Source organism: Phaenicophaeus curvirostris, chromosome Z, assembly GCF_032191515.1.
Source record: "Phaenicophaeus curvirostris isolate KB17595 chromosome Z, BPBGC_Pcur_1.0, whole genome shotgun sequence".
Classification (NCBI taxonomy): Eukaryota; Metazoa; Chordata; class Aves; order Cuculiformes; family Cuculidae; genus Phaenicophaeus; species Phaenicophaeus curvirostris.
Genome location: NC_091431.1, coordinates 45,103,397 through 45,127,633, shown reverse-complemented (window position 1 = coordinate 45,127,633; position 24,237 = coordinate 45,103,397). Strand labels below are relative to the sequence as shown.

Sequence of the window (24,237 nt, the reverse complement as noted above, 5' to 3'; positions counted from 1 at the left end):
TGGCCAGTCAGAAAACTGCTTCATTCTTATGCAGCTTTAAATAACTTACACAATTTACTTGAATTACATTCAGAGAACTACTTTGCTTCTTCCTTGCCTGACTGACTCAAAGAGAGATCTCAGAATACCCCAGTATTCTTGCTTAGGAAACGAAGTCCCAATACCTTATCCTGTTTACTAATACCCTAGACTAAATTAACTTTTTCAATAGTTACCAGCTTGTTTTCCTAAATTTTGCTAACTTTCATTACAGTCCTCTGGAGCTGGGCCTGGCTGAGCTCGCCTGCATAACTGAGCTGAGATCTGCTGAGCAGACGTGTGTGATGGTTCGGGTGCTGGCTTACACTTTACACGTTGTTTTTCCTACAGCAGCTGAGGCAGGAAGTGTGGCAGCTCCTCCCTCAAGGTGGATGTTTTAGAGGAAAAAGAAAGAAATGTGGAAGCACAATGAAGGCCATGAAAATTTTACTTGTGGCTTGGATATGATTCACTATAGTTGTATCATTTTGTGCAGCAGTAACTGTTCTTAAGAACAGAGTTCTTAAATGGTTTGCAGCTCTGAACAAATCTGTTTTCTTTTAATTAGCATGTTTGCCCCATGCCCAAAAGTTATATTTAAAAAACCCAATATGTGGGTTCACATTCTTAGCAGCTTGTGGGAATATGCTTAATATATCTTAAAATGTTAATAGGAGCAATATCTTACTATTATTAAACTAGTATGTTAAGTATCCTAATAGTCTGGTTATTGAGAGTTTTAGAAAACTGTTGATGTTTTTTTGTCAGCCTTACTGTGTTTTGTTTTCATATACATGAACAACAAACTTTCACCAAATCTGTATTCTGCTACTTGCAAAGGTAGACATCACTTCTGCACTGTGCTGCAGTGTAAAAGTAGAAACCTGATCCTTCCAAAATTAGAGTTTGGTCCTTCTCTGACCAAAACATTGCTTTTTCTGACTACACAGTGAAATTAAAATTTATCAGTAAAGCAAGTGGGAAAATTTTACCTTGTAAATTTCTTATTCTGTTTTCTTACAATTTAATTTTGGCTGATATATTTTTGTAACAGGGAAGCACTGCTTCATTTAAAAACACATATATTTTTATTGTTACTGCTATTTATTTAACCTGTAGTGAAGGCAAATAATTTGGATTGCATTTCCATCAGCACTGGGAAGGGGAATGTCATATACACATACAGTACGTTTAAGACATATAATACGCCTATTTAACCACTGATCACCAACACATCTACATCATATGGTTCAAAAGCAATTATGTTTACATAATGGCTTCTCTCAGCAAGCTTCTTGCCTCTTTTACTTTTTGAGTGAATGGAGTGGATAAGACAAGTAGTGCTGGTTATTTGCAAGTGAAGTTTTTGGTATTTTAGAGAGTAATCAGCATGAGTTTAGCTTAGAATTCAAGTAATAATTTAGATCAAAACCAGTAATTTCAAAATAAAGAGAAGAAGCTCTCAATATATTAATGTGTTATACTCTAAATAAATGTTTAAATAGAATAAATTATTTGACCAGCAATAAAGCACTTGTACACTATCTATGACTTCCTAGTCAGATGTTTTTGAGAGACATATATGCAAAAATTGGAGCTAAAGAGCATTGCCTTAGAATAAGGCAACACTGCTTTGCAATGTTACCTACAACGCCCAAATATTCCAGAAATTAATTCATTATATGTTACCTACATTTTCTCTGCACTTCAAAAGAAAACCAGAAATAACAGAATAAACTGCCATCTACCATGCCTCTAGTTTTAAGCCTGGACTGCAGGACTCAGGCTTTACCCAATCAAAAAAGAAGAAGGGTGCACACATACTAAAAACGCCCATTAATTATCTATTCATAATTACAATTACTTGTAAAGTTAAAGTTTAAAGTGTATTTTGGCATGTACGGTTGCATATAGAAAATAATGGTCTAAGTAGATAGTTATCTATTATGAGAATTATCTTCAGCTCTACATTATACCTATAGTCAACATGAATTTATAGATTATTAAGAATACTTTACATATAAAACTTAGCTTCCACTGTTCAGTATTCTTCTCCTTTTCACTCCTTACTGCTTAAGTGATTTAAAGCTGCTTTTCAATACCAAGAAAAAAAAACCAAAGAGCAGCTTTCTCTGTTAGCTATTTGTAGGAGCAGATGAGGATATATTCATCACAGCATCACACTATATTCCCCATTCACTTCTTTGTGTGATGTATGGCCAGATGGTGTAATTCAGTGATTAATATTTAGGCCTGCATGCAGACATAGTTAACATAAATTATGTTGAATCCAGGCAAATGGACTGAACTTTAATCTTTCCAATTTTTCTCACCAATCTGAACCACTTTGTGGCCTTACTATCCTCCCACAAAGCACTGTTTTGGCAAAAGGAAGTTAATCTATATTTCCTCAGACTTAATAGCCACACTAGAACAAAGAGTAGAGTGGTATTGGCAGACACATTTCAGAAGTGTGAAAGACCAATAACTCATGAATAACAAGTCTGTACTAACAGTTTTAATGAGTGCTTTAATGGTTTAATGGACGGTACTTTAATAGGATTTCTAGTATATTCATTCGGAAAGCTTCCCTCCAATAAAGCTGACATTAACAAAGATCTGGATTTCTTCATAGCAGAACTGTGTAGTATGGGTGCTTTGTGCAAAAGAAATAAAGATATCTGTAATACTGTTGTTACCCTCCCATGCTTTGACTAATCTTTCAGCTTTTGTGTTCTGAATGGTTGGCTGCTGGAAAAAAGTCTGGTCTGTTACTGGGAAAAGACTTGAGCAATATTTACTAGTATGATGCACCATCCACAAAATATTTCTTTGGTTGTGAATCATAGTAACAGAAATGTGTTTCCAGAATTTCAAACACCTCCCCTCTTCCTCCCAGTAAACTCTGTACCTGCTCATTGTGAAGTTTTCCTTTACAGTATTTAAATAAATAAGAGGCAAATATTCCCTGCTGTAATTGTGAGCCTTCCAGAACTATATCCTGATACAGTACTGGGGAAGGAATGAGTATGACAAAATGCCACCCTTCATGGTATAAGCTGACATATGCCTGCCTGTGCTGGAACACTGCTACTAAGGGTCACCCTGCCAGAAAACTAACAGCCAGTTGGTTTGAGTCTTTGTGGTTTGTGGGGATTGTGAGTAACTGTGTAGATCTGACAAGCCCAGAAGGGCATATCCTGTAAAGATTTTCCCCGCACTGTAGGTGCTGCGTTTGAGGCTCAAAATAAATAATGAAAAAGCACCGGGTGACAAAGAAACTTAAGACCAGGTAGAAAAAGAATAATGAAAAAGATAAACATGAGAGGACATCAATGCAAATGGACTCTGCACAACTGGAGAAAGTAGTCAGCTACCCATAAAAATGAACAATTTGACCCTCTTCTATCAATGTGAGGGATTGCGATGAGATTTTCATACCATAGCTGATGAATCTATAATAAGATGCTACTGTATCATGCAGGAAACTTGCTAATAAAATGAGATTTATATACTGCATTACCAAAACATGAATGTTAGATGCATGAACAATGATACTGTTTCCAATCATGGAAACTTGCCAACTGGAATTATGGTTTCTTATTAAGGCACAGATTTTCATATTACACTGTAAACGCTGCCATTTTCAAGAGATATGAGGGATAAACCCATATTTTTTACAAGACTAAATCTTCTTTGGAACTCAAATTGAAGCTTGTATCCTGGTCCCAAACCCAGTTGAAAATGCACAGATGAGACGTTTTCTGTTGATTATCAAAGGAAAGTAATTGAATTGTTCAAGATCAGCTAGAAATACAACTAAGGCTTTTGCCAAACTCCTCTCAAGAACAAAGATTTCCTCTGTGATATCAAGCTAATATTCCTTTGACGAAATGAAATCATGTAAAACTAGATTCCAATGGAATCAACAAACTTTATAGGGATATAACTAAGGTATACTTAAGGAGGAAAACAAGAATTTGAAAACACATTTAAGGGAAAGTCTCTGTTACAAAAAAAGCTTTAGAAATCCTCACTTGTAAAGAACCAGACTCACTGTTTTCTATTTCTTTGCCTCTAGCCTTAAGTACAATCTGTTTATTCCCTATCTGCAATTAAAATCCTTTGCCTATGTTATCGTAACCACTTGTGGTGGAAATAATTTTGTGTTGAAATCAGAAGATTATGCTTAACCTCAGGTACAAAATAAATCAGGAGCAGAATAATACTTGAGTAATGTAAAACCTTGCCTACTTTACATATTTATGTGATTAAAGAATCCTGTTGTTTTATTTTATATAGTACATGAAATACAGCAGCTCTTAAACATTAAATTTTGTAACTGTCTCATATGAGACACTGGTGCTTCTTTAAATTTTCAACATGGGTTTAAATCATCGTCAACATTCATTTTTTTAAAGAAAGGAGTAAAGGAGTTAAATTATTCACTGTTTCCTCCATAAGACCCCTAAAAATCCTGAAAATTACTCTTTCAAAAAAGCCACCCAACCTCAGTTTTACCTGTAATGAACTACATAGTCTGCCTTTGAACATTTGAACATTTCTTGCTGTAAGAAGTGTACTACTTTTCTTTTCCTACACATATCACTATTTTTGGTTAGGGAAAATAAAGCAGGTGTTTATTACAGTATTTGATTATTCCTTGGCAAAATAACATTAGGTATCAGTCCAAAACTTAGCATCCTAATACAGTAATACCAGCTTTTTTTTTATCTGAATATTCTTTTAATTATATAAGCATAAACAAATGTTATCCCAAGGAAACATTCACAAAACAAAGGCAGGAGATATTACACTATTATAAATCTTGACTATTGCCACTTCTGATTCCTGCATTTTCTCTTTAAAATTCTCCATCATAACTACCTTCCTGGCTTGGATCCTAGGTGGAACTAAATGCCAAGCAACCTAGGTGAATGCAATAGCATATGTGCTATTAATAAGAAGACAAACAAGTTTTCATCGTTCACTGACTACACTAATTGTTTCTCAACAAATGGAGCACATCATATAAAAACAAAATTCTAGAATACCAATAAATTCTGTTTGCAATTAAAAAAGAGGAAACTGTCGTAAAGGTAGAGATAGAAAATGAATTTTTGCTCAGAAGAAACTGATTTTTATTTAAAAGTCACTATCACCTGCAATAATATAGGAGTTAAATTCAGGTATTTCTTTAGTATAGACTCATTAAGTAGATTGTCTCTTCTTCATGGATTTTAAAATATTTTAAATCAGTAATAAATTTTGTATGTGCTTCTACTAATATATAACTTACTTTGCTTTAGTGTCTAGTGTCTGTTTATCTTGTTGCAGATTAAGATACAAAAAGATAACTGCACTAGATTCTATAAATTGTCTTCACAGACAGACAGATAGACAGACAGACAGACATAGACACACACTCTCTCTCTAAGTCATACTGTAACACATAGAGGCTGGTAGAGTAATTTTGTGTTACAGCAACAGATTCTTACTAAAGAATGATATGAATCTGAATCTACTTTCTTAAAGGTGTGAAGCTATAACTACAGATCCTAGTTAATAAATGTGAAATTATTTTACACAAGACCTGTGAATCTGCTTTCAAGGAATAGGTATTCTGTTCTATGTTGTAGGAGGAAATGACTTCACAAATACATCTAGGGTATTGCGTGAAGTAGGCAGAACATTATTGTTCTCATTCAGTCTATCTTCATGATCTCTTTTTATTATTTATTCTAAAGCCTAAGTTAAGAAGGAGATACAATATGAAGGTTAGTTTCTTGTGAATATGGCTTTCTGCTTAGCACCTGTCAAGTCCAAAAGGAACCTTGTCCCATCGAAACTACCAAAGTCAGCAAAAGCTTCTTAATAATCTGTTGGGTTGGGAACCTTGTCTTTAATTTAGGATTACAAAAGAAGTACATAACATAAAAGATACATCATGGTAACAAAGTAAATCAACATTTTGCATAGGCTTGGGGATTGTAAACTAGAAATTCTTAATGTAGGATTATGAAAATTTATTTTGAAGTAGAAATTAACTGAGAATTGGATGTAGCACTATCTATGCTAAAAGTACAAAAGTACTTTATCCAACCAGTGAATTATGTTTATTTAAATATTGCAATAGTCATAATCTTCATAATGCTTCACAGAAATGAAATTCTACATTTTTCTTTTTTATTTTCTTTTTTTATCCCCCTGAATACAATTTTACTATATGTATTGCTACTTTTTTGCAATACCTGCTTTCCCGACCTGCCATGTTACCCTGGGTATTCCTTTCAGAACCAGAGTGCAATAGGACGTAGTTTGGACTAATTGTTTTTTTAATGGCAATTTCAGATTCTTTCTCAACTACATGTCACACAGCACAAAAAGGAACATATTTTCATGAAAAAAAAACCAAACAAATCAAACCAAAACAAAATGAAAAACACCACTCCCACAAAAAACTCCACCCAAAAAAACCCATTTGGAAAGCTTTGTACCAGAATAGTGGGTTGAGTTTGGGTTTATTTGATGAAAGCAACCCTGTCTTCTATTATGATCCAGGTCTACAAAGAAGTGTTCCTTCTCCTTCTTTAAGATAGCTGCAAGGAACTTAGTGGGTTTCATCAGAAAATTATGCCAGAGGGTATAGATCAGCAGAGGAGACAACATGTAGATATGCAACTTCTGTGAGAGAACTTTTTTTCTCTCATTTGGAATTAGTGAAGAGATGGGGAGGTTTCAGTATGTCTGAAGAGAAAGTGGGTACAATTAAGGAAGCAATAAACTTCCAAAAGGAGAAAAAAACCCCTTGTTTGCAATTTTATTCCAAAATTCTGATCAAAAGGCAGGGGATGGATCAGGAACAAGGATGGAACAGGAACAAATATTCAAATGCTTCTGAAGACCTGAAAAGGCTGCATACAGTGAGAAAAGATATGTTTTGAGTTGTAAAACAAGTAATTCTTTTGAAGTGGCAACTAAAGTAGGGTACTGTAAAAAATAATTAAAATATCCTTTTGAAAAGAAGCTAACCTCCTGAATGGAATTCTAGAAGCTGAGTGAGAAGTCAGTGTTTATCAGAAAATTGTATATATTTTTTTCTTTTATGGTATCGCAAAGTTGTCATAACAGTTGTTGTATACTATCAGTCTATTTTGGAAGAATTTTATCAATAGCAATGTAAGAAATTCCATAAAATGTAAAATTAAAAAATGGAATGCCAAGGAAGAAAAGAAATTGTGAAAAAATATTCATCAGTGGTAACTGGTGAAAAATGTTTGTTACTCCAAATAGGAATAAACTGGAGGACTTTATTACTATCAATAAATGTTAAGGTTTCCTTGAAAATGAGAAGTATCTTTTTCCTTCTGTGTCACCAGTTCAAACCTAATCTGAAGTGACATTAACTGAACTGTTACCATCTGTACCCATTTCTGCCTTGGAATTGAAAAGTTGCTTTTAAGGGACATTAGTGAGGACTGCTGCTGAAAGAGAAGGTCCCAATCCCTGACCACAAATGTTTCCACCATCTCCTTTGTGCTGGCACTAGAGCTCATGCAGCCATGTGTTGAGCTAGTTCAGGGAAATGATCCAACTGAAAATAGCAAAGAAAAATAAAACAATTAGTTTTCAGCTGAATCTATTTCCTGAGATAATCCTTGAACAGCTGCACTTGCACTAGTGCCAGGATTGGCACAAGAGAGGCAGCAGGAATGCACAGCCAAGTTAGAGAGATGACTTAGAGTGATCATCAAAATGCAGCCTTAGTCCACTGCCTAGACTAGACCATGAAATCAAATAGCAGGACTTTTAACGAGTTCTGTTTCACAAGAGATGAACCTTGGACTAGATGGACATGGAGTGACATCTTTAGAGCTGGGATGTCAAAGATAAACATTGAACTCTCTTGGGTTCAATGTGAATGAAGCTTGATGTTGACTCACAGTACCCATATTTTAATCTTGAATGTCTGATCATTTGGCTGGTATATACCACTGTGATGGTGTGTTTTGTAAGAAAGAAAAAAAAAGTGAATGCTGAGTGTTTACACAGACTGGTAAAAAGTTCTGGAGGGAGAGATACTAAGAAATTTATGATTCAAATTATCTTCACAATGCTGGCTATAAATGGTTAAAATTATGTTCTCAGGACTATGTTAACAATTTAAATAGTGAAGGAAATATAAATCACCAAAGCTTTTGAATTATATTACCACACAAGAACCATGTCATCTCCACAACATGCTAAAGATGTAGCAGAGGTGTATTGTTTATTTTTAAGGAAGTTATAATACATTACAAGACTTGTAATGGAATCCATTATATATTAAATGGAGTTTCCTACACAAATATTCCAAGGAATGTGCCTTATAGTACAACAGGAAATGACTGAAAATCTGTACTTAAAATTAGTTCTTTTTATGTTGAACATTCTGTTTCAAAAATTTCCCACTCTGATTCTTTATATGCTACAATCTTCATACTTAATTACAAGCACAGGAGTTACATGCAGAAATGCGAGAAGATACTCCTACATTTTTTGTGATTCCAACAGCAATCCTGAAAAGTTCTTCAAACAAATTTATTTCCGTGAATTATTGAAACAAAATTTTCCTTTTGGTACGTAATGAGATTATTTTTTAGAGCAGTTTTAAGGTCTTCCTGAACAACACATTCAATTGCATATTAAGCAACTATAATTCCCTATGATAGCAGTTAGTATTTCTTTTTAATGTGTTCTGTCAAGACTCTTTAAATACATCGGATATTTGCAGGACGTCTGTACCATGCAGTCATATGTTACTGCGGACATATCGAAGTCTTCAGTGTTTTTTTATTTGCACTGTCAGTGTTTGCATGAACCTTCAAGTGCAATGAATGTGCAGTCACTAATGAAGTGAGAGTAACCCAAGTTTATACTCCACCATGCAAACAAAATCTTGAGGAGATTTGAGCAAGGATCAGTGACATAATAGACATAAAAGAAAATACTGTGTCAGTGATCTTTCTGGGAGCTGTTAATATTTGGATCACTGGCATGACCACCCACACCTTCTCAAAAAAGGTCATGCAAAGGGTCATTGGGCACTTGAACAGGCTGCCCAGGGAGGTGGTTGAGTCACTGTCCCTGGAGGTGTTTAAGAGATGGGTGGACGAGGCGCTGAGGGGCATGGTTTAGTGATTGATAGGAATGGTTGGACTCGATGATCCTGTGGGTCTTTTCCAATCTAGTGATTCTGTGAAAGATGCATTCTTTTTCTGATAGTTCAGTGCATACTTCGTCCACACAGTTTTAACACAGCATTGAAGAAAAAAACCTATAACCTACTGTGTTTAATGGATGGCTATCTAAGTCCTTTTAGCCACAAATTACTGACAGAAGAGGCTGTTACTCGTCACAGTACAAATGGGGAGTTACACTGCGTGGATTACTGATTGCCTGTGATTATTCTCTTCCAGTGAAATTCTTTCATGCTCTTGCAGTCCATCGTTTATAAATTATCAATGTGGTGTTATTGAGAGGAGGAAAATACAATATCTTCAAAATATTGTATTAGGTAAGGTATGAAGTGTTTGCAAATTCTTTTAAACCATGCAAAATTAACACAGTGGACTGTAACCTTTTGGAGCTTGTACTCCATGTGTCTTGTCAACATTACATTACATATGATACTTTTAAAGGAATCTAAGGATCTTTTAACTGCAGAGTAGATGGGTGTTTGTGTATATTAAAAAGACTAAGTGTTGTATCATTCCCATACTACTTTAAGTATGTAGCCACAGAGTCTGCCTAGCATGCAGTCTTATAAAAAGAGAATAGATGGTCATAAACAAAAAAGCCACCTCACCAATATAGTCATTTTACACAGAGAACTTTTGAAATTATGGTTTTAATGTGATAGAAACTGGCACCATCAGGGTGGCAATATATCAGAGCTAAGTCTAGGGAAACAGAAAGCATGACTTTTTAATCAATTTGAATAACAAGAAAGAGGGGAAAATTACCTCATACTCCTGTGAGAACTTCAAATTGTCATTTGCTTTCAATCTTTCAATGTGATCTGCAAGTTCCAAGATAGGTATTGGAGGGTGACTGGCCATACCTATTGAAGAACAAAGAAGAACAGAGTTTAAAGTAAACTACAGTGATGATCACACTCTAAAATCTAGAAAATGCAGTGGTTAGAATGGCTAGAAATGTGTAAGTAGTAAAGATGTCATATGTGAGAGAAGCAGGCAAATAGTTTGCTTACTCAAAGCAGGACATGCTCTGGATAGATGGGCTCTGAAGCCAAATTAAAAGAAGTAACCAAGCATATTCCCCAAACTAACATTCCTAGTGTAGAGGAAAGAGTTACTGTGATATGAATCAATGAGGTTAGCTAGGCATGGAAAAATGAGAGTTAGACCTGATGTCAACCTCTGCTTTGAGTAATGACTCTTAATGCCATTTCAAACTCCTTCTCCTGCACTGTATGAAATGGAAACTCCATTGAATTAGATGAGGAAAGGTGAGTTGAGAAACCGACACTGAAAGAACCCTGAAGGAGGAAGAATAGTGTTTTGACAGAAAACAAAGTGACTTATGCATAATCAAGAAAAATGAACTTGAAGAATGAAGGTTACTGTGGTAACCAAAGATACCTGAACCTGCAAAGAGAATGGTAAAAAGCAAACAAATCTCAAACCAACATAAAACTAACTTATAAAACAAATTATATAAAAATGAAATGGATAGCTTGAGGATTAATAATAATAATGCATCAAGGTCAAGAAGACTAACTATATATTCTGACTAAATTAGAAGTACCTAAATATGTTATGACATTTTGAGGTGACTGACATTCACATGCAAATATGAATGACTAGCATAACATGCACCATTGCTTTTAGACAACAGTCACTGAAGACAAGATTGGACATCAAACAATTAGAACTTCAAAAATGTTTTCACTAGTAGCAGATTGTAGAAGCAGGGGTTGTACAGTTTGGCTGGACAGACTGACTGCACTAATACTTTAAAATACGTTTAATCTGAAACCCCATTTATCAACCCCCAAAAGTACCTACAATCTACTTCAGGTGTAAACATCTTTGTCCACTAATGAAGATATCAAGTGAAAAAGAAGATCTGGGAATCAGAGATGGAGATAGGTGTGCAGGGGAGTATAGGGACAGCAAGGCAAAAGAAAGACAGAAAAGATGTGGGGTTAACTAGAACAATCTACCAGCTGAGGATTTGCCAGGCAAAAATTTGAAAACATCTTTGTTTCACACTATTAGCCTTCACAACCCATCTCCAAAATGCCTACATTCTTCTCTCAACGCTTTATACTACAACATCAAAAAGGAAAGTGAGCTTTCAAATGCTTGTGGGAAGAAATTAGAGCTGGCTAGAAAAATTAAGCTAGTGAACCCCAAGATCTCTTGAAATTACAAAGGGGAAACAATGATGAATCAAGGGGGCTCAAGCTGGAAGCCATGTTGCACAATGCAGTTTGCCTTGTCACCGTGAATTTCAAAAGCATGCCTAAGACAGGTAACTTGCATTTCCTGTAACATAGCTGAAAATGACCATGTGGTTACAACACAGTCACACTATTAGTATGCTTTTCTTTTTCTTTCTTTTTTTAAAAAAAAAATAATCTTATTTTCTTTTTGATTCTTTGACATTTAAGACATACTAGAGTCCAAAGTAATGTCCAGCAGCACTTGCCCTAACTCTGACCCTATAGATATATATTTATATATTGCCTTCATAGCACATCTGTAATGGTGAGACAGTATTTAAAGTAGACATTAAGGCAAGCTGTTAAACTAACAAAACAGCATGTTCAGATATAACAGGGAAGTTCCTTACAAATTTCAACTAACAAATTGGTCTGTAAGTACTAATCTATTTGAATCCGTTCTGGTTGTCTCCCATTTTCTTAGAAATTTCACTTAACAAAACTTGGCTATTCTCAAAATGAGCGTGGGTGACAGCCACTTAGTAATTACACTGATTGATCCAGATCAAGCACCCCTATGGAAAATATGTGAGTGAAAAAGCACAAGAGAACTCTAGATTGATCCAGAAATGGAGGTGGACTGATGTACATCTAGAACAGTGCTTGAACAGAGAAAGTAATAGAGACAAAGATGTTTAGACCTTTTCGAGCGAATCGTGGGAGAGAGTTATTATCATATAAGGACTGAGTGGTAGTTTGGCTAGAGAGGGAGGACACAGAGCCAATCAGGGAGGCGTAGGGGACTGAATTACTGCTCAAAGCTGTAAAAAGTAAAAGCCAATTGGAAATGGGAAACAAATTAGTAACAGCAGTAGACCATCATAATCAATCAATCTCGTACACACAGGCACTTCAGACATGCACAGAAAAGCATCTGGAGATTCAGCTAAGATGATGTCTAAAGGTCCAGTTACCCTACTGCAAACATAAAGGACATAAAACCAGAGAATGAGACTTGCTCATTAAACAATGAATTTGACTAAATCACCAGCATCATAAACACAAATCTTAATAATTAGCTGACTGTGAAGGATTTTTTTTAAAGATGCTGAATATCCATTCTTTTTTAAATTATTTTTGTTTCTATGTTTTTCCATATGCAATTGAACATTCCTAAATGGAGATTTCATATTAAACATTTTATGCAAAGTGAAACTTGACATGAAATTTTTTGCTAAGAAAAAAAAGGAACTACTTACAACTTCAGATATCAGCAGATTTTGACTGCATATTCTCCACAACTTGTTTTAGGCACTTACACTTGGACACTTACTAACTTTCTTCAAATATTATTTTTCAGTTATGAAGTGAAGCAATCACATTTGTTATACTTTCATCTTTTTAATATATGAAATAGGCTCTACTGGGAAGATAGAAGTAGCTACTTTTTTATAAAGAATTGCTGGAGGACTTTTGTTATGTAATCAGTATATGAATAATAACAAGCATTGTAACAGAATATGCTGTGAATGAACATTTTAAAATATCATTATATCTCATGCAAAAGCTCCAACAGAGCTTCATGTGAGTTGCATGTGAACAGCAGGTATAGAACTTGACTCAAAAATCCCACCCAAATCACAGCTCAACACACTTGTTTTTGTGGTTACAAATAAGAAAATATACTTATTTTCTGCCACACCTCCACATCAACCAACATACATGATGACAATCCAAAATTAAAGACAAAAACCAGCTAAAATACAACAAATCCTGTGGCATGCTAGAAAGTCAAAAGAAATACCATGCTGAAAACATGCTTTCCAACTTTCTTTAAAATAAGAAAATAAAGAGAAAAACACTTAAAATCTCAAACAGAAACAAAAAGAAAAATAAAAAACCAAAAACCACCACATGCAAAACACAGCTGAAGCTGTATTCATAAGAAGCTTTTATTTCCAGATTTTGTAGAGATTGCCAAATGTGATTGATCCTATGCAGCCTAGTAGTAAACTGTCCACATGAACTAAATGAGAATGTATGGTTTAATTACAGTGTAGAATTATCATCTGGTTAATCTCAGGTAAACACATGACTAAGGAACATGGGATACCATATGTGTCACAATTTCAATGAAAAATTGAGAGAGTAAGGTCATCTGCATACTAACAGACCTGTTAAATGTACTCCTTTACCCTACTGAAGTAAGTGGATGTTTTGGCCTTGCTAGTGTCTTAAATTAGGATTGTGTTTGTTTGGTTTTCAGGGTATTATGATAAGGGCTTTTAATATGTGAAACACACATTTATTTACAAATTTGATCTTAAAGGTTGACATGCCCACAATAAATAAGAAGGAAGTTGAAAATTAAACGAAGTGCATAGCTACTAGCATAAAGATTACAATCTAGATGAAGTGAAAGTGTGACACAGTATTTTCACAGAAAATTCTTTATGAAATGAGCTGTATTTCAGATAAACACTGAATTAATACTCTGCGGTTTTAAAAACTGATTTACTACAACCTCATTTTAATGTAATTACACAGGATATTCTCCCATACACCAACCTGTGTATTGATTAAGGTGTTGTCCCATTACAGAAAAAGGCTGGAATCAGTAACAGTAGCTACTGTTACTGATATTTACCCTTATCAAAAAGGTAGAATGAAATACATTTTTTAAATTTGGGCAAGAAAAATTGAAAAAATGAAAGATTACCCTGTTTCAGCAGGAATTTGTGATCCATAAAAAAGTAACAAGAATGCCTTTAGGATATTTGAAAAAAAAAAACCTGCTACTTTAAAATTTCTGTTTTGTATAGTTAGAGCTAAGCCAGAGATTGCTCTGAACATCTTGTGTATAAAGTTAAATTTGCAAGATTAGCTCTGGAGAAATATGTTGTTCTGCAATACCTCTTCTCAAATAGTTACCAATGTGCATATAATACTGCAGAATGAAGTCACTTTTATTCCAGAAGAACTTATGTTCTTCAGAACTATCTTAATTATTTTGGAATGAAAGTAATTTTTTGCTCTGTATCAAAGACTTAGCTCTACCAGGCAGCCCTGGGAGCTCTGCTGCCAGGAGCCCTGGGAGCTCTGCTGGGAGCTCTGCCCTGTTGGAAGCAAAACTCCAGCTCTGAGTGAGGTGTAAAAGCTGTCTACGCTGAGAAAAAGGAAGAACTAGTTTTCAGACTCTGTTCCAAAATTGTTCAATACAGTAATATGTTGCAAAACTATTGGCTAAAATCCAGGGGGAAAAAAATTACTCTTGTGAGGAGCAGAAGTTTCAGCATCATCTCCCAGCTAAGTAGATTTTGATGGCTTGTAGTTTTGAAAACAGAAAAGTAGGGTTATCAGAGAAGTGCCATTTGCACCCTGAAGCCTATACTTCTTTTAGGTGCGTAAATACATCATGTGCGCCAAGTTCACCTGAATAGCTAACTGTAAGATAGCTGTTCAAGTCTGGTTTTGCCATGACAAATCACAGTACTTCCTTCAGCATTGTCATGATTCTCATAAACAGAAATTTTGTGGACAAACTAAGGGAAAAACTCTTCTACCTTGTAAAGCAAATGACTAACACCAGACATCACTTTTCTCACTTCTGTTATTTGTACCTTTTTCCTATGGATTTTTTTAATCCTTTTTTTTCTGCCTTATCTTGGAAATAAGCTAGTGGAACTTCCTTAGGAACTTAGGGAATAAATGAATACTTATAAAAAGCAGGGTCTTTCATTCAAATCTGTAATAATTCTATTTCTTTTTCTTGTATTTCAAGGCATCTTATTTAGTTCATAAAAGATAATGAGATAATTGTTTAATTGGCACCCAATTGCACAAATTACTTTTAAGTGTGACACATTTTATACTTAAATAAGGAAAAAACCCAGTCACTTGTGAGGCATGTCTCAATTTAGTTCTTTGGCTGATTGGCAGTTAGAAGTCTTTGCCCAAGTCTTGGGTCTCTCATAACCTACTCAAGCCACTCAACATCTACTATTTTCCCCTGTGCAAAACCAGGATTCCTCACTTGATGAAACCTTTTTTGAGGGCTTATTATAATTCCCATACCTTTACTTACCCACATGCATAGAGACTTCTAAAATTCATACAACAAGTTAATGATTTTAATCTCATGTTTTCAAAGGAAACATGTAGAATGAGAAGAATGTGACTAACTTTCCCTCCTCTACTCCAGTCCTGGAATAATAACAGACTTTCAAATGAAATCCCGTATGCTAGTGAGATATTGCCTATTTTCATGTTTACTCAAAGAAAACTTGTCACAGCTGTGACCCACTCACTGGCATATGGGCTCAGCTAACAAATATACATTTTTAGATACACATATGGACATGGGATCTTATTCTCAGATGTAGAACTGTAGGCTATTCCAAATATCAAGACAAATGTCAAATTTATCTATGGAGTCGGTCCATCCACTTAGAAGCGAAACCAGAGATTAATTTGATCCTTTCTGGACAAGGTAAGATAAGAAACTCTTTTAGGTAAGTACTAGATTAGTGAAGAATGCAGTTCTGTATTTACAGGTCAAGAAAAAGTGAAAGGAAAGCAAGACATTTGTTCTGCTGATAGTTTATCCTGGTGATTTTTACATCATCTACATGCTGGACTGACAGTTTTATGGTAAGTACAACATAACTGTGTCTAAATCATTGCTTAAACATCACCAAAAGTAAACCATTGCTTGCCAATAATTTCTTTCAAAAAATTATACCTAACCATCTACTTTGGAAGTATTTTGTACTTGGAATTAGAAATTCAAATTTACCACAACAAAGGTTTTGCTTTCAAAGTATTTTGATAATCATATCTGATCAGACCTTTCCTTAGAAAAAATCTAGGATTGCTAGCATTTTTGGAAAAAGGCTGTTTAGAAATCTTTTAAAATATCAAAGCTTATAAAACCCCAGAATTTTATAGGAGTGTCTCATTCACCTTTCCAAGTAAAAATTGGCAAACTGTAGATGCCAATCTGATTTTAAATTTTCTTCTGTAACCGTTCTTTACATTATGGATTCACTACTAACTTTTTCCCCCTCACTCTGGAAGCAACTGGTGTGCCTCGGTATCTCCAAGAAAGCTGTGGATGCTTTCATAATCTAAATAAATAAATTATTGTAATAACAATGATGTCAAATAGTCTATCCTGATGCAGTTGTAATGACTTGACATGCACTTGTTATTAACATCATTGACTACTCTGTCATTTATTTTATCTGTAGGCAATGTTCAGAAATGGTAACAATGGACAGAGGAGATAAGGCCATCATATGGGGGTGACTGCAGATGTCTCGGTAAAAGTAACCAAACACATAATTACATCAGGCCCAGTCCTTTCTCTTAGCTGCCTGCTTTGCCCTAGCACTACCCTACTGCCTATTTCTACTACCTGGTAGAAAATAAAAAAACACACATCTGAAAATGAAAGATCAACAAAACCAACAAAACTGTTATCCTGAATGTACAGACTTTACGTAGAGTCTCTGCATTTGTCTTGAAAAGCTTTGTCTTGCAGGTTGTTTAACAATGTTTTATTGCATAGAGTTGGATAAATGCTCCAGCAGGTCTAAATATCTAAATTAAATACAGCTGGATTTTAATGAAACAGTAGCCTAATTAAAATCAATTTAGAGTAAGGTGAGGGTCTGCTTTTACTAACACAAGAACTGGCCTTCACTGAGTCCAAGATTATATATTAAAAACATGTTAATTACCAAATGTTATACAGTAAGACAAATCTCCTGGGGTACTAATTTTTCTCTTTGATATTTGGTTGCATATTCAGTAACATAATGACCTGACTTGTGCCTAGGGGTCTTAGGTTGTGAAACAATAGGAAAGAAATGTAATTTGACTTCTCTACCATATATTTTTTAATAATTTTGATTCCCCATTTGGGGAAAAGGTATACAGCAAAGAAAAGAGTCGTCACAGTAGACATGGTTTGCAGATGTTCTGCTCAACTAGCTTCACAGAAAACTGCAAACTTCCCAGATAAATTATAGCACTGCAAGGAAAGGTATACTTCCACTTCTTTACAGTTCTTTTCAGATCCATAAGGTGGAATTGTCGTGTCTGCAAGTGCCACAAATTCTGCCATCTCATAGTAACTTTACATCGTAAATTTGCAACTAATTAAAATATATTCAATTTATATGTAAAGTTGTTAATACTTGACAGCTTTTTCTGCCAACATCTTATTTTAATTTATGATGAATAATAAATGGATATGCAAGACTCCACATCTTAATACATGGACAGCAGAAAATTATGCTTACATACCTAGTTGTTAAACCACCCACTCTACTCTGTAAATATCTTTATATGGACAGCAACTTGTTTTAGGCATAAGCTAGACTAGAAGAACCATAATTTTTCTTCTAAAGTTTCAAAGACTTGCATGTATCCTTCTATCTCTGTAACAACCTTTAAAACATTTTAGGAAAGCACTGAATAACGTACTTTGCTAAGTAAGGATGAGTCTACATTAATATAGCACTCTCAGAAGCATAATTGTGAATCAAAATTTTCAATCTTTCCCATTTACTGCACTTAGGTTCATACTGTAGAGAGGTCCCAGACTGCATCAATAAGATTCCCATATCCATATGAAACTAAATGAGAAGATGCATTTCTGAAACACACCTAATTTGCCTTGGTGTCTAAAGCGCTTTCAGCGTACTGAACAGTCTAAAAAAGCAAGTCTAGGGTAAATCTCAGTCTTCCATATCTTCCCTTTCCACCTCTGCTGTATTAATGCAGTGTGGATGCTGGCCTTTAGCCCCAAAGTCATTACTCTGCAGATCCACTCCTGCTGGGACAAGACTATGTTAATATAGCTACTGTTTAGAAGATCAGAAATTAGATTTGTAAATCCAGTTAACTCCTTAGTAATATTCAGTATGTCAGCTTCTGCAGCTAATTTCTGAACACCTCAGGTACTAAATTTCCTGCCTTTATGAGCCTGAATTAAATTTTTTTTGCACTTAATGTAATAAATTTGACAAATACAAGGCTTTGAAAGATTCGATAAGTAAATAGAATCAAGAATTCTGGAATATATCATGATTAAAATAAAACTAATTAAGAAAATCTATGTATAAAAAGTGGTTAAAAATTGATGCTATTTTAACTATTTATCTTCTGAAGTTTCTTGACTATCAGACCAAACAGCTTTAAGAAAACAAAGCTTAATGAGTAAAATAACTAAGCAAAATATTTGAGAGTGTGTTGCTCCTACCTTCAGAACTACTGACATGTTAATATCATCCCTGACCCGAACATACACTCTGATTGTAAGAGACAAGACCATTTCTTCTCTGGAGTGAGTCCAGAGAAGAGCGATGAAGCTGGTGAGAGGGCTGGAGAACAGGCCTTATGAGAAATGGCTGAGGGAGCTGGGATTGTTTAGCCTGGAGAAGAGGAGGCTGAGGGGAGACCTCATTGCTCTCTATAACTACCTGAAAGGAGGTTGTAGAGAGGAGGGAGCTGGCCTCTTCTCCCACGTGACAGGGGACAGGACAAGAGCGAATGGCCTCAGGCTCCGCCAGGGGAGGTTTAGGCTGGACATTAGGGAAACATTTTTCATGGAAAGGGTCATTGGGCACTGGAACAGGCTGCTCAGGGAGGTGGTTGAGTCACCTTCCCTGGAGGTGCTTAAGGGACGGGTGGACGAGGTGCTGAGGGGCATGGTTTAGTGTTTGATAGGAATGGTTGGACTTGATGATCTGGTGGGTCTTTTCCAACCTGGTGATTCTATGATTCTATGATTCTCTAGCTAGTATTTCTTCTCTGTATTCCACATTTGTAATGTAGTGAAACTTCCAGTGATGTCAGTGGATTACCTGACAATGCAGTAAAGACGGAAACTTATTTACAAAGACATAGTTTTAAGTATACTGTTAATACATAGAGGGAAGTACGTTTCCCAATAATCTTTCTAGTATTGCAATTTTAGCACATAAAACACATCCATACAATATATGTGACTTTCAAGCCTTCTTTACAGGCCTTTGATCTGTTTTCATGCAGGATTTTTCTTTAAATTAGGAAGCTACAAAAATATTTCCAAAACCAATGAAGAAACATGTTGTGGAAAAACATATCAGCAATCAAAATACATTTTCTTAAACAATCTTTCTGTTCTGTAACAGGATCACTAGTCAGTTTGTGATCACAGAGCTCTTGATGAGGTATTATTGTCTCTTACCTGGAGTTTGAAAATTAAGGCGTCGCAGCTCCACTGGGTCTGTGGGATGGTGAGAGGGGACCTCCTTGCTGTTAGGTATGCTGCTCTTTCTAGAATCAGATTCAGCTCTTTTCCTGCATGGAGAAGGTAAACGTACACAAATGTAAGACCAAGGTGTTAACTTGACAAATAAAGTTGCCTGAGCCTTTAATCATTATATTCTAAATATGATGTGCTTATTTCTGAGAAAATATTTGATCTAGTGCAAAGGTAAAGTAATTATGTATGGTGGCTAGCATAGCTGTAATGTGCAATGACAAAATTAATCTAAATATAGTAATGTCGGAGGGGATAAAACCCCTTATAAAAAGCAGTCTGCATATTTTGAGTACTTTCAATATGACAGAACAGTATGGACGACACCTATCCCTTTCACTTTCTAGGAAATAAGCATCTACTCTCTTGCCTTTTGTCTCTCTAAGAACTGCAGTACTGTCTTCATGCATCTGATCACACCTACATATTCAAGGCTTAGATTCTCTATGAATGTTTCTGATCAAACTAAGACTTCACAAGTATAGTACTCCTGTCAATCTGTACAAAATAAGTTGAGAAAGAAAGACAAAAGAAAGAAAAAACTTGTGCATACTTCCCTTTCTTTAAAAAGAAGCAGAGTCCACATGTATTCTGGCTCTGACTTCTGGTAAAATGGCCTCCTGTGATTTGAGAGTATAATTTTCTGATGCAATACATGGAGAACTGTGTTACCTTAAGAGTAACTACTACTACTACTCTGCATTTTCATTCAGTAATCTGGACGTTTAATGCTTTAACTTGAAGTGGAATTCTTCTTTGCTAGTCTTCTGTGAGTTCCTGAATGAAAATGCAGACTGGTTGATATTCTTTAAGTAATACGAAGTGAAGATGCAAACAGAAGTAAAGAGCGACTTTACAAAAATAGAGCTGAGACAATTTTTAAGGTTTGCAATAGCAAAATCTTTTCCAGGTGTCCAATATTTGCACTAACATATCACTGTTGTTGATGTTCTTTCTCTTTCTTTCTTTTCTAATTGACTTACAATGCAACAATGCTAAATCTGTTATTATTCCACTAGACTGCCTTCTTAAAAATGCTCCGGTTGACTTCTTGCTGATTTTGAAATGATAAACACCTGGTGGCATTCAGAAAAGGTGCAGACTTCAAAGGCTACGCAAAGAAGCCAAACAGCAATATTGTGGCGGGAAGTCTTATTACCTGCTATTTGAAAGTTACTAGCCCTATGATGTTATGAAAAAAAAGGTATTTTGCTGAAAATCATTCTGTCTGTTCGCTGGTAAATACCTTAACACATGTATTAACTCCTCTTCAGTGAAGTTGTGAAGATAAATCTGATTCTTCTGCTTTTACTCCTTTTTTAAAAAAATATTATGGAGAAACTCAGCTGAAATTCCGTTTTTACTTTTGATTCTGACCATCTCAAACTGCTACCATACATGTACTAGTGTCACAATGCACTAGTGCTCTTTCTTCTTAAGTAAAACAGTGTGATGCAGCTTTCAAGAAGCATTTTTATCTGTATTTCCTTCTCCTGAAGTGTAGAGATCAGTGGAACTGTCCAGTGACAAGCTTTACTTATCTTTTTTTTCCACTTGCAAGTCAGTACTAGGCAGCACAATTTAATATAAATCTACTAAAAGCACTAAAATATCTTTTACTCATATAACTTACTATTTTGAAAACTTACAGGACAATAGAATGGTTTGTTATTTATTATTATTCTCTGGATAATCCTGGTTTTTTTTGGACTCTTTCCAGGTTATATAAAACCCAAAATTCTTTCAGATTATGCAATCTTTTTGAGACAGGTGGAAAAAATCCAAAAAGGACAAATAAGATCGCCATATCATTTTCCCATGTAGAACTGTATGTTAGCACTGAGTCTATGTGTATGGAGCATTATGGAGATTTAGAACAGCTAACGCTTAAACCACAATCATGCATTGCTTCAACACCTTGAGCTATAGCAAGGAACCACTACTTTGACTTCATGAAAACACAAATAAAACATATGTACACTGTATAGCTGTACCGTGTTTTTAAAATGTATCTCATGGAGGCACAAAAAGAAGCAGTGAAACTCGGCTGCATAAGTTACATTCTTCTCGGTGCTATAAACAACATATTTTTCAGTCGCCTTCATATCAACATGTTATTGTCTGCATTCACTTAGACTGACAGGTGCCTTGACTCATTATCAGGGTAATTTTTTTTTTTTCTCTTTTTCCCCCTTCCTGGATTAAATTAAGAATGATTACTTTTCACTTCTCACCTGTCAGGCTTACTGCTCCATTTTAATGCAGCAAAGAGGGAAGAAAAGGTGAAATGTTAGTTGATCAGCAAAATAGGGTAAGCATTACAACAGCACATGCAAGAAATGTTGACTTTAACCCAAATTAAGAAATGACAGTTCATCAAAATATTTAACGCTTAGGAATCAGAGAGAAAATGGAGGACACACGGTTAAGTCCAAAGAGAATATTCTTCTGCTGAAAAAAAAAGAATCACTTTTAGACAGTATCTGTGAAATAGTCCCACCTCAAATTTTAGCCAGTGAGATAATGGAGAATGAGTGTTTAATCTGAGTTATCAAAGTAATGCTAACATTACTCTGACAAATGACATCTCAATAAGACGTAGCTCCCTTTTGCATTTTAGATGACAGGAGGGAGGAAAGGAATGATGAACGTGGAAGCTAGAGGAGAAGGGAAGGAGAGTAAAGGAGAAGAAGAGGGAGAGAAAGGAAAGTGAAGGATAAGGTTAAATGCACGGGATAGATAAGACGTGTACTAAATTAAAACCAAAATAAAACAACCTTTAAACCTATTTTACAAAATCAGGCAATAAAATTGCAACATTTTGAACAATATCCTGGAAAGTAAGGTAAGCATAGATCTTTCTCCAAAGAACTACTGCACATATTTTAAGATTTAGAAGGAATGTCATATACTTGAGGCCTACAGTGATCTACATAGAACTGCACTGATTTATGATCTATAAAAATCAGCTAAACAGGGAAAATAATTTATTATCTACCACTGACATGTTCTACCATACCCACACTGTAAACATAGTGTTTGTCTATCTTTCTGCCTGTCTGATGACCATAATAAACAGGAGTTCTATAAACGTTTGATAGCCTGGAGTCTGCAATGAAAAAATTAACCATGTTATGAAAAAGTCTTTATAGACCCTTTCATTATCACTTAAGATATCCCAGTTTTCATTTCTGTGCTTTAGGCATTTCTTTTTTCTCTTAGAAGACTATTCCATCTTCTAGCTCAAGATTCAGCAGGTAGCCAACAGATCAAGGGAGGTGATTCTATTTCTTTCCTCTGCGCTGGTGACATCACACTTGGAGTACTGCATCCAGTTCTGGAGTCCTCAACTTAAGAAAGACAAGGGCCTGTTGGAGTGTTTCCAGAGGAAGGCCACAAAAATGATCAGAGAGATGGTACATCTCTCCTGCTAAAAAAGGCTGAGACAATTGGTGTTGTTCAGCCTGGAGAAGGTTCCGGGGAGACTTTATGCAGCCTTTCAATACTTAAAGAGGGCCTACAAGGATGATGGGGACAACCTGCTTAGTAAGGCTTGTCGTGATAGCACAAGCAGTAATGTTTTTAAACTAAAGGGAATAGATCCAGATTAGATATAAGGAAGAAGTTTTTTATGATGTGGGTAGTGAAACACTGGAATTGGCTGTCCAAAGAAGTGGTAGATGCCACATCACTGGAAACACTCAAGGCCAGGTTGGACAGGGCCTTTAGCAACCTAATCCAGTTGGAAATACCCCTGCTTATTGCAGAGGTATGTTGTACTGGATGACATTAAAGAGCCCCTTCCAACCTGAAGTATTCTATGATTCCATGAACAAGAATGCCAAAGTTCACTATGCTCAAAAAAATCAAGCTTAGGCTTCCATCTTCTGAATCTGATCAAAACATTTCATTTCATAAGAGGAAACAACATAAAGTCTGTCAAGACAGCTTTCATTTCTTTTCCCTGCAGATGGAAAACAACTTCTCAAACAAACCTAACTCTAGTACTAGAATAAGGAACACTTTGTTCCTCATCAGTGAAAGGCTGCAATTAGAGAACTTGTGGTTTCTTAAAAGACAGGAGGAATAGTCACATAAATTCAAATAAAAAAACCCAAAACAAACGAAAACAAACAATGGTGGAAGAATGCTTCATAGGGATATACACTCTCTTTCTAGTTTGTCAGTTTCTAAGATATATGATCTAGTACTCTTTAACATTTACTACCTGGGTTCCTAACCATCTAAGTCCTTTGTAATGAAACGTGTACCACACATTTGAAAGGCAGTCAAAAGGATTTAGTGTAGGTTTTTCAAAGCTGTAGATTACAGCAGGATAGTGTTTATTAAAACCACCTTGGCAAATAAACTGTGACTCAAGACAGTCCTCATAATGGCTAGGCATTGCCTCTGTGGGAGATTCTGTCTGTGTGATCCCCATAGCTACGTTGTGTTTACT

General features: G+C 35.4%; 1 protein-coding gene across 30 annotated transcripts in view; it reads right to left on the bottom strand.

Moving 5' to 3' along the window:
- The window catches only part of PTPRD (protein tyrosine phosphatase receptor type D), a 477,045-nt gene that overhangs the window by 68,032 nt on the left and 384,776 nt on the right, over positions 1-24,237 (bottom strand). For 13 of the 30 annotated variants that reach the window (XM_069880847.1, XM_069880843.1, XM_069880846.1 and 10 more), the window contains 3 exons: positions 22,013-22,027; positions 19,704-19,816; positions 10,023-10,120 (listed from right to left, as the gene is read on the bottom strand). In XM_069880847.1, coding sequence (XP_069736948.1) covers positions 10,023-10,120; positions 19,704-19,816; positions 22,013-22,027 — 226 coding nt within the window. The remainder of the gene's footprint in view (positions 1-10,022; positions 10,121-19,703; positions 19,817-22,012; positions 22,028-24,237) is intronic. The other 17 variants (XM_069880854.1, XM_069880870.1, XM_069880873.1 and 14 more) reach the window with 2 other exon arrangements.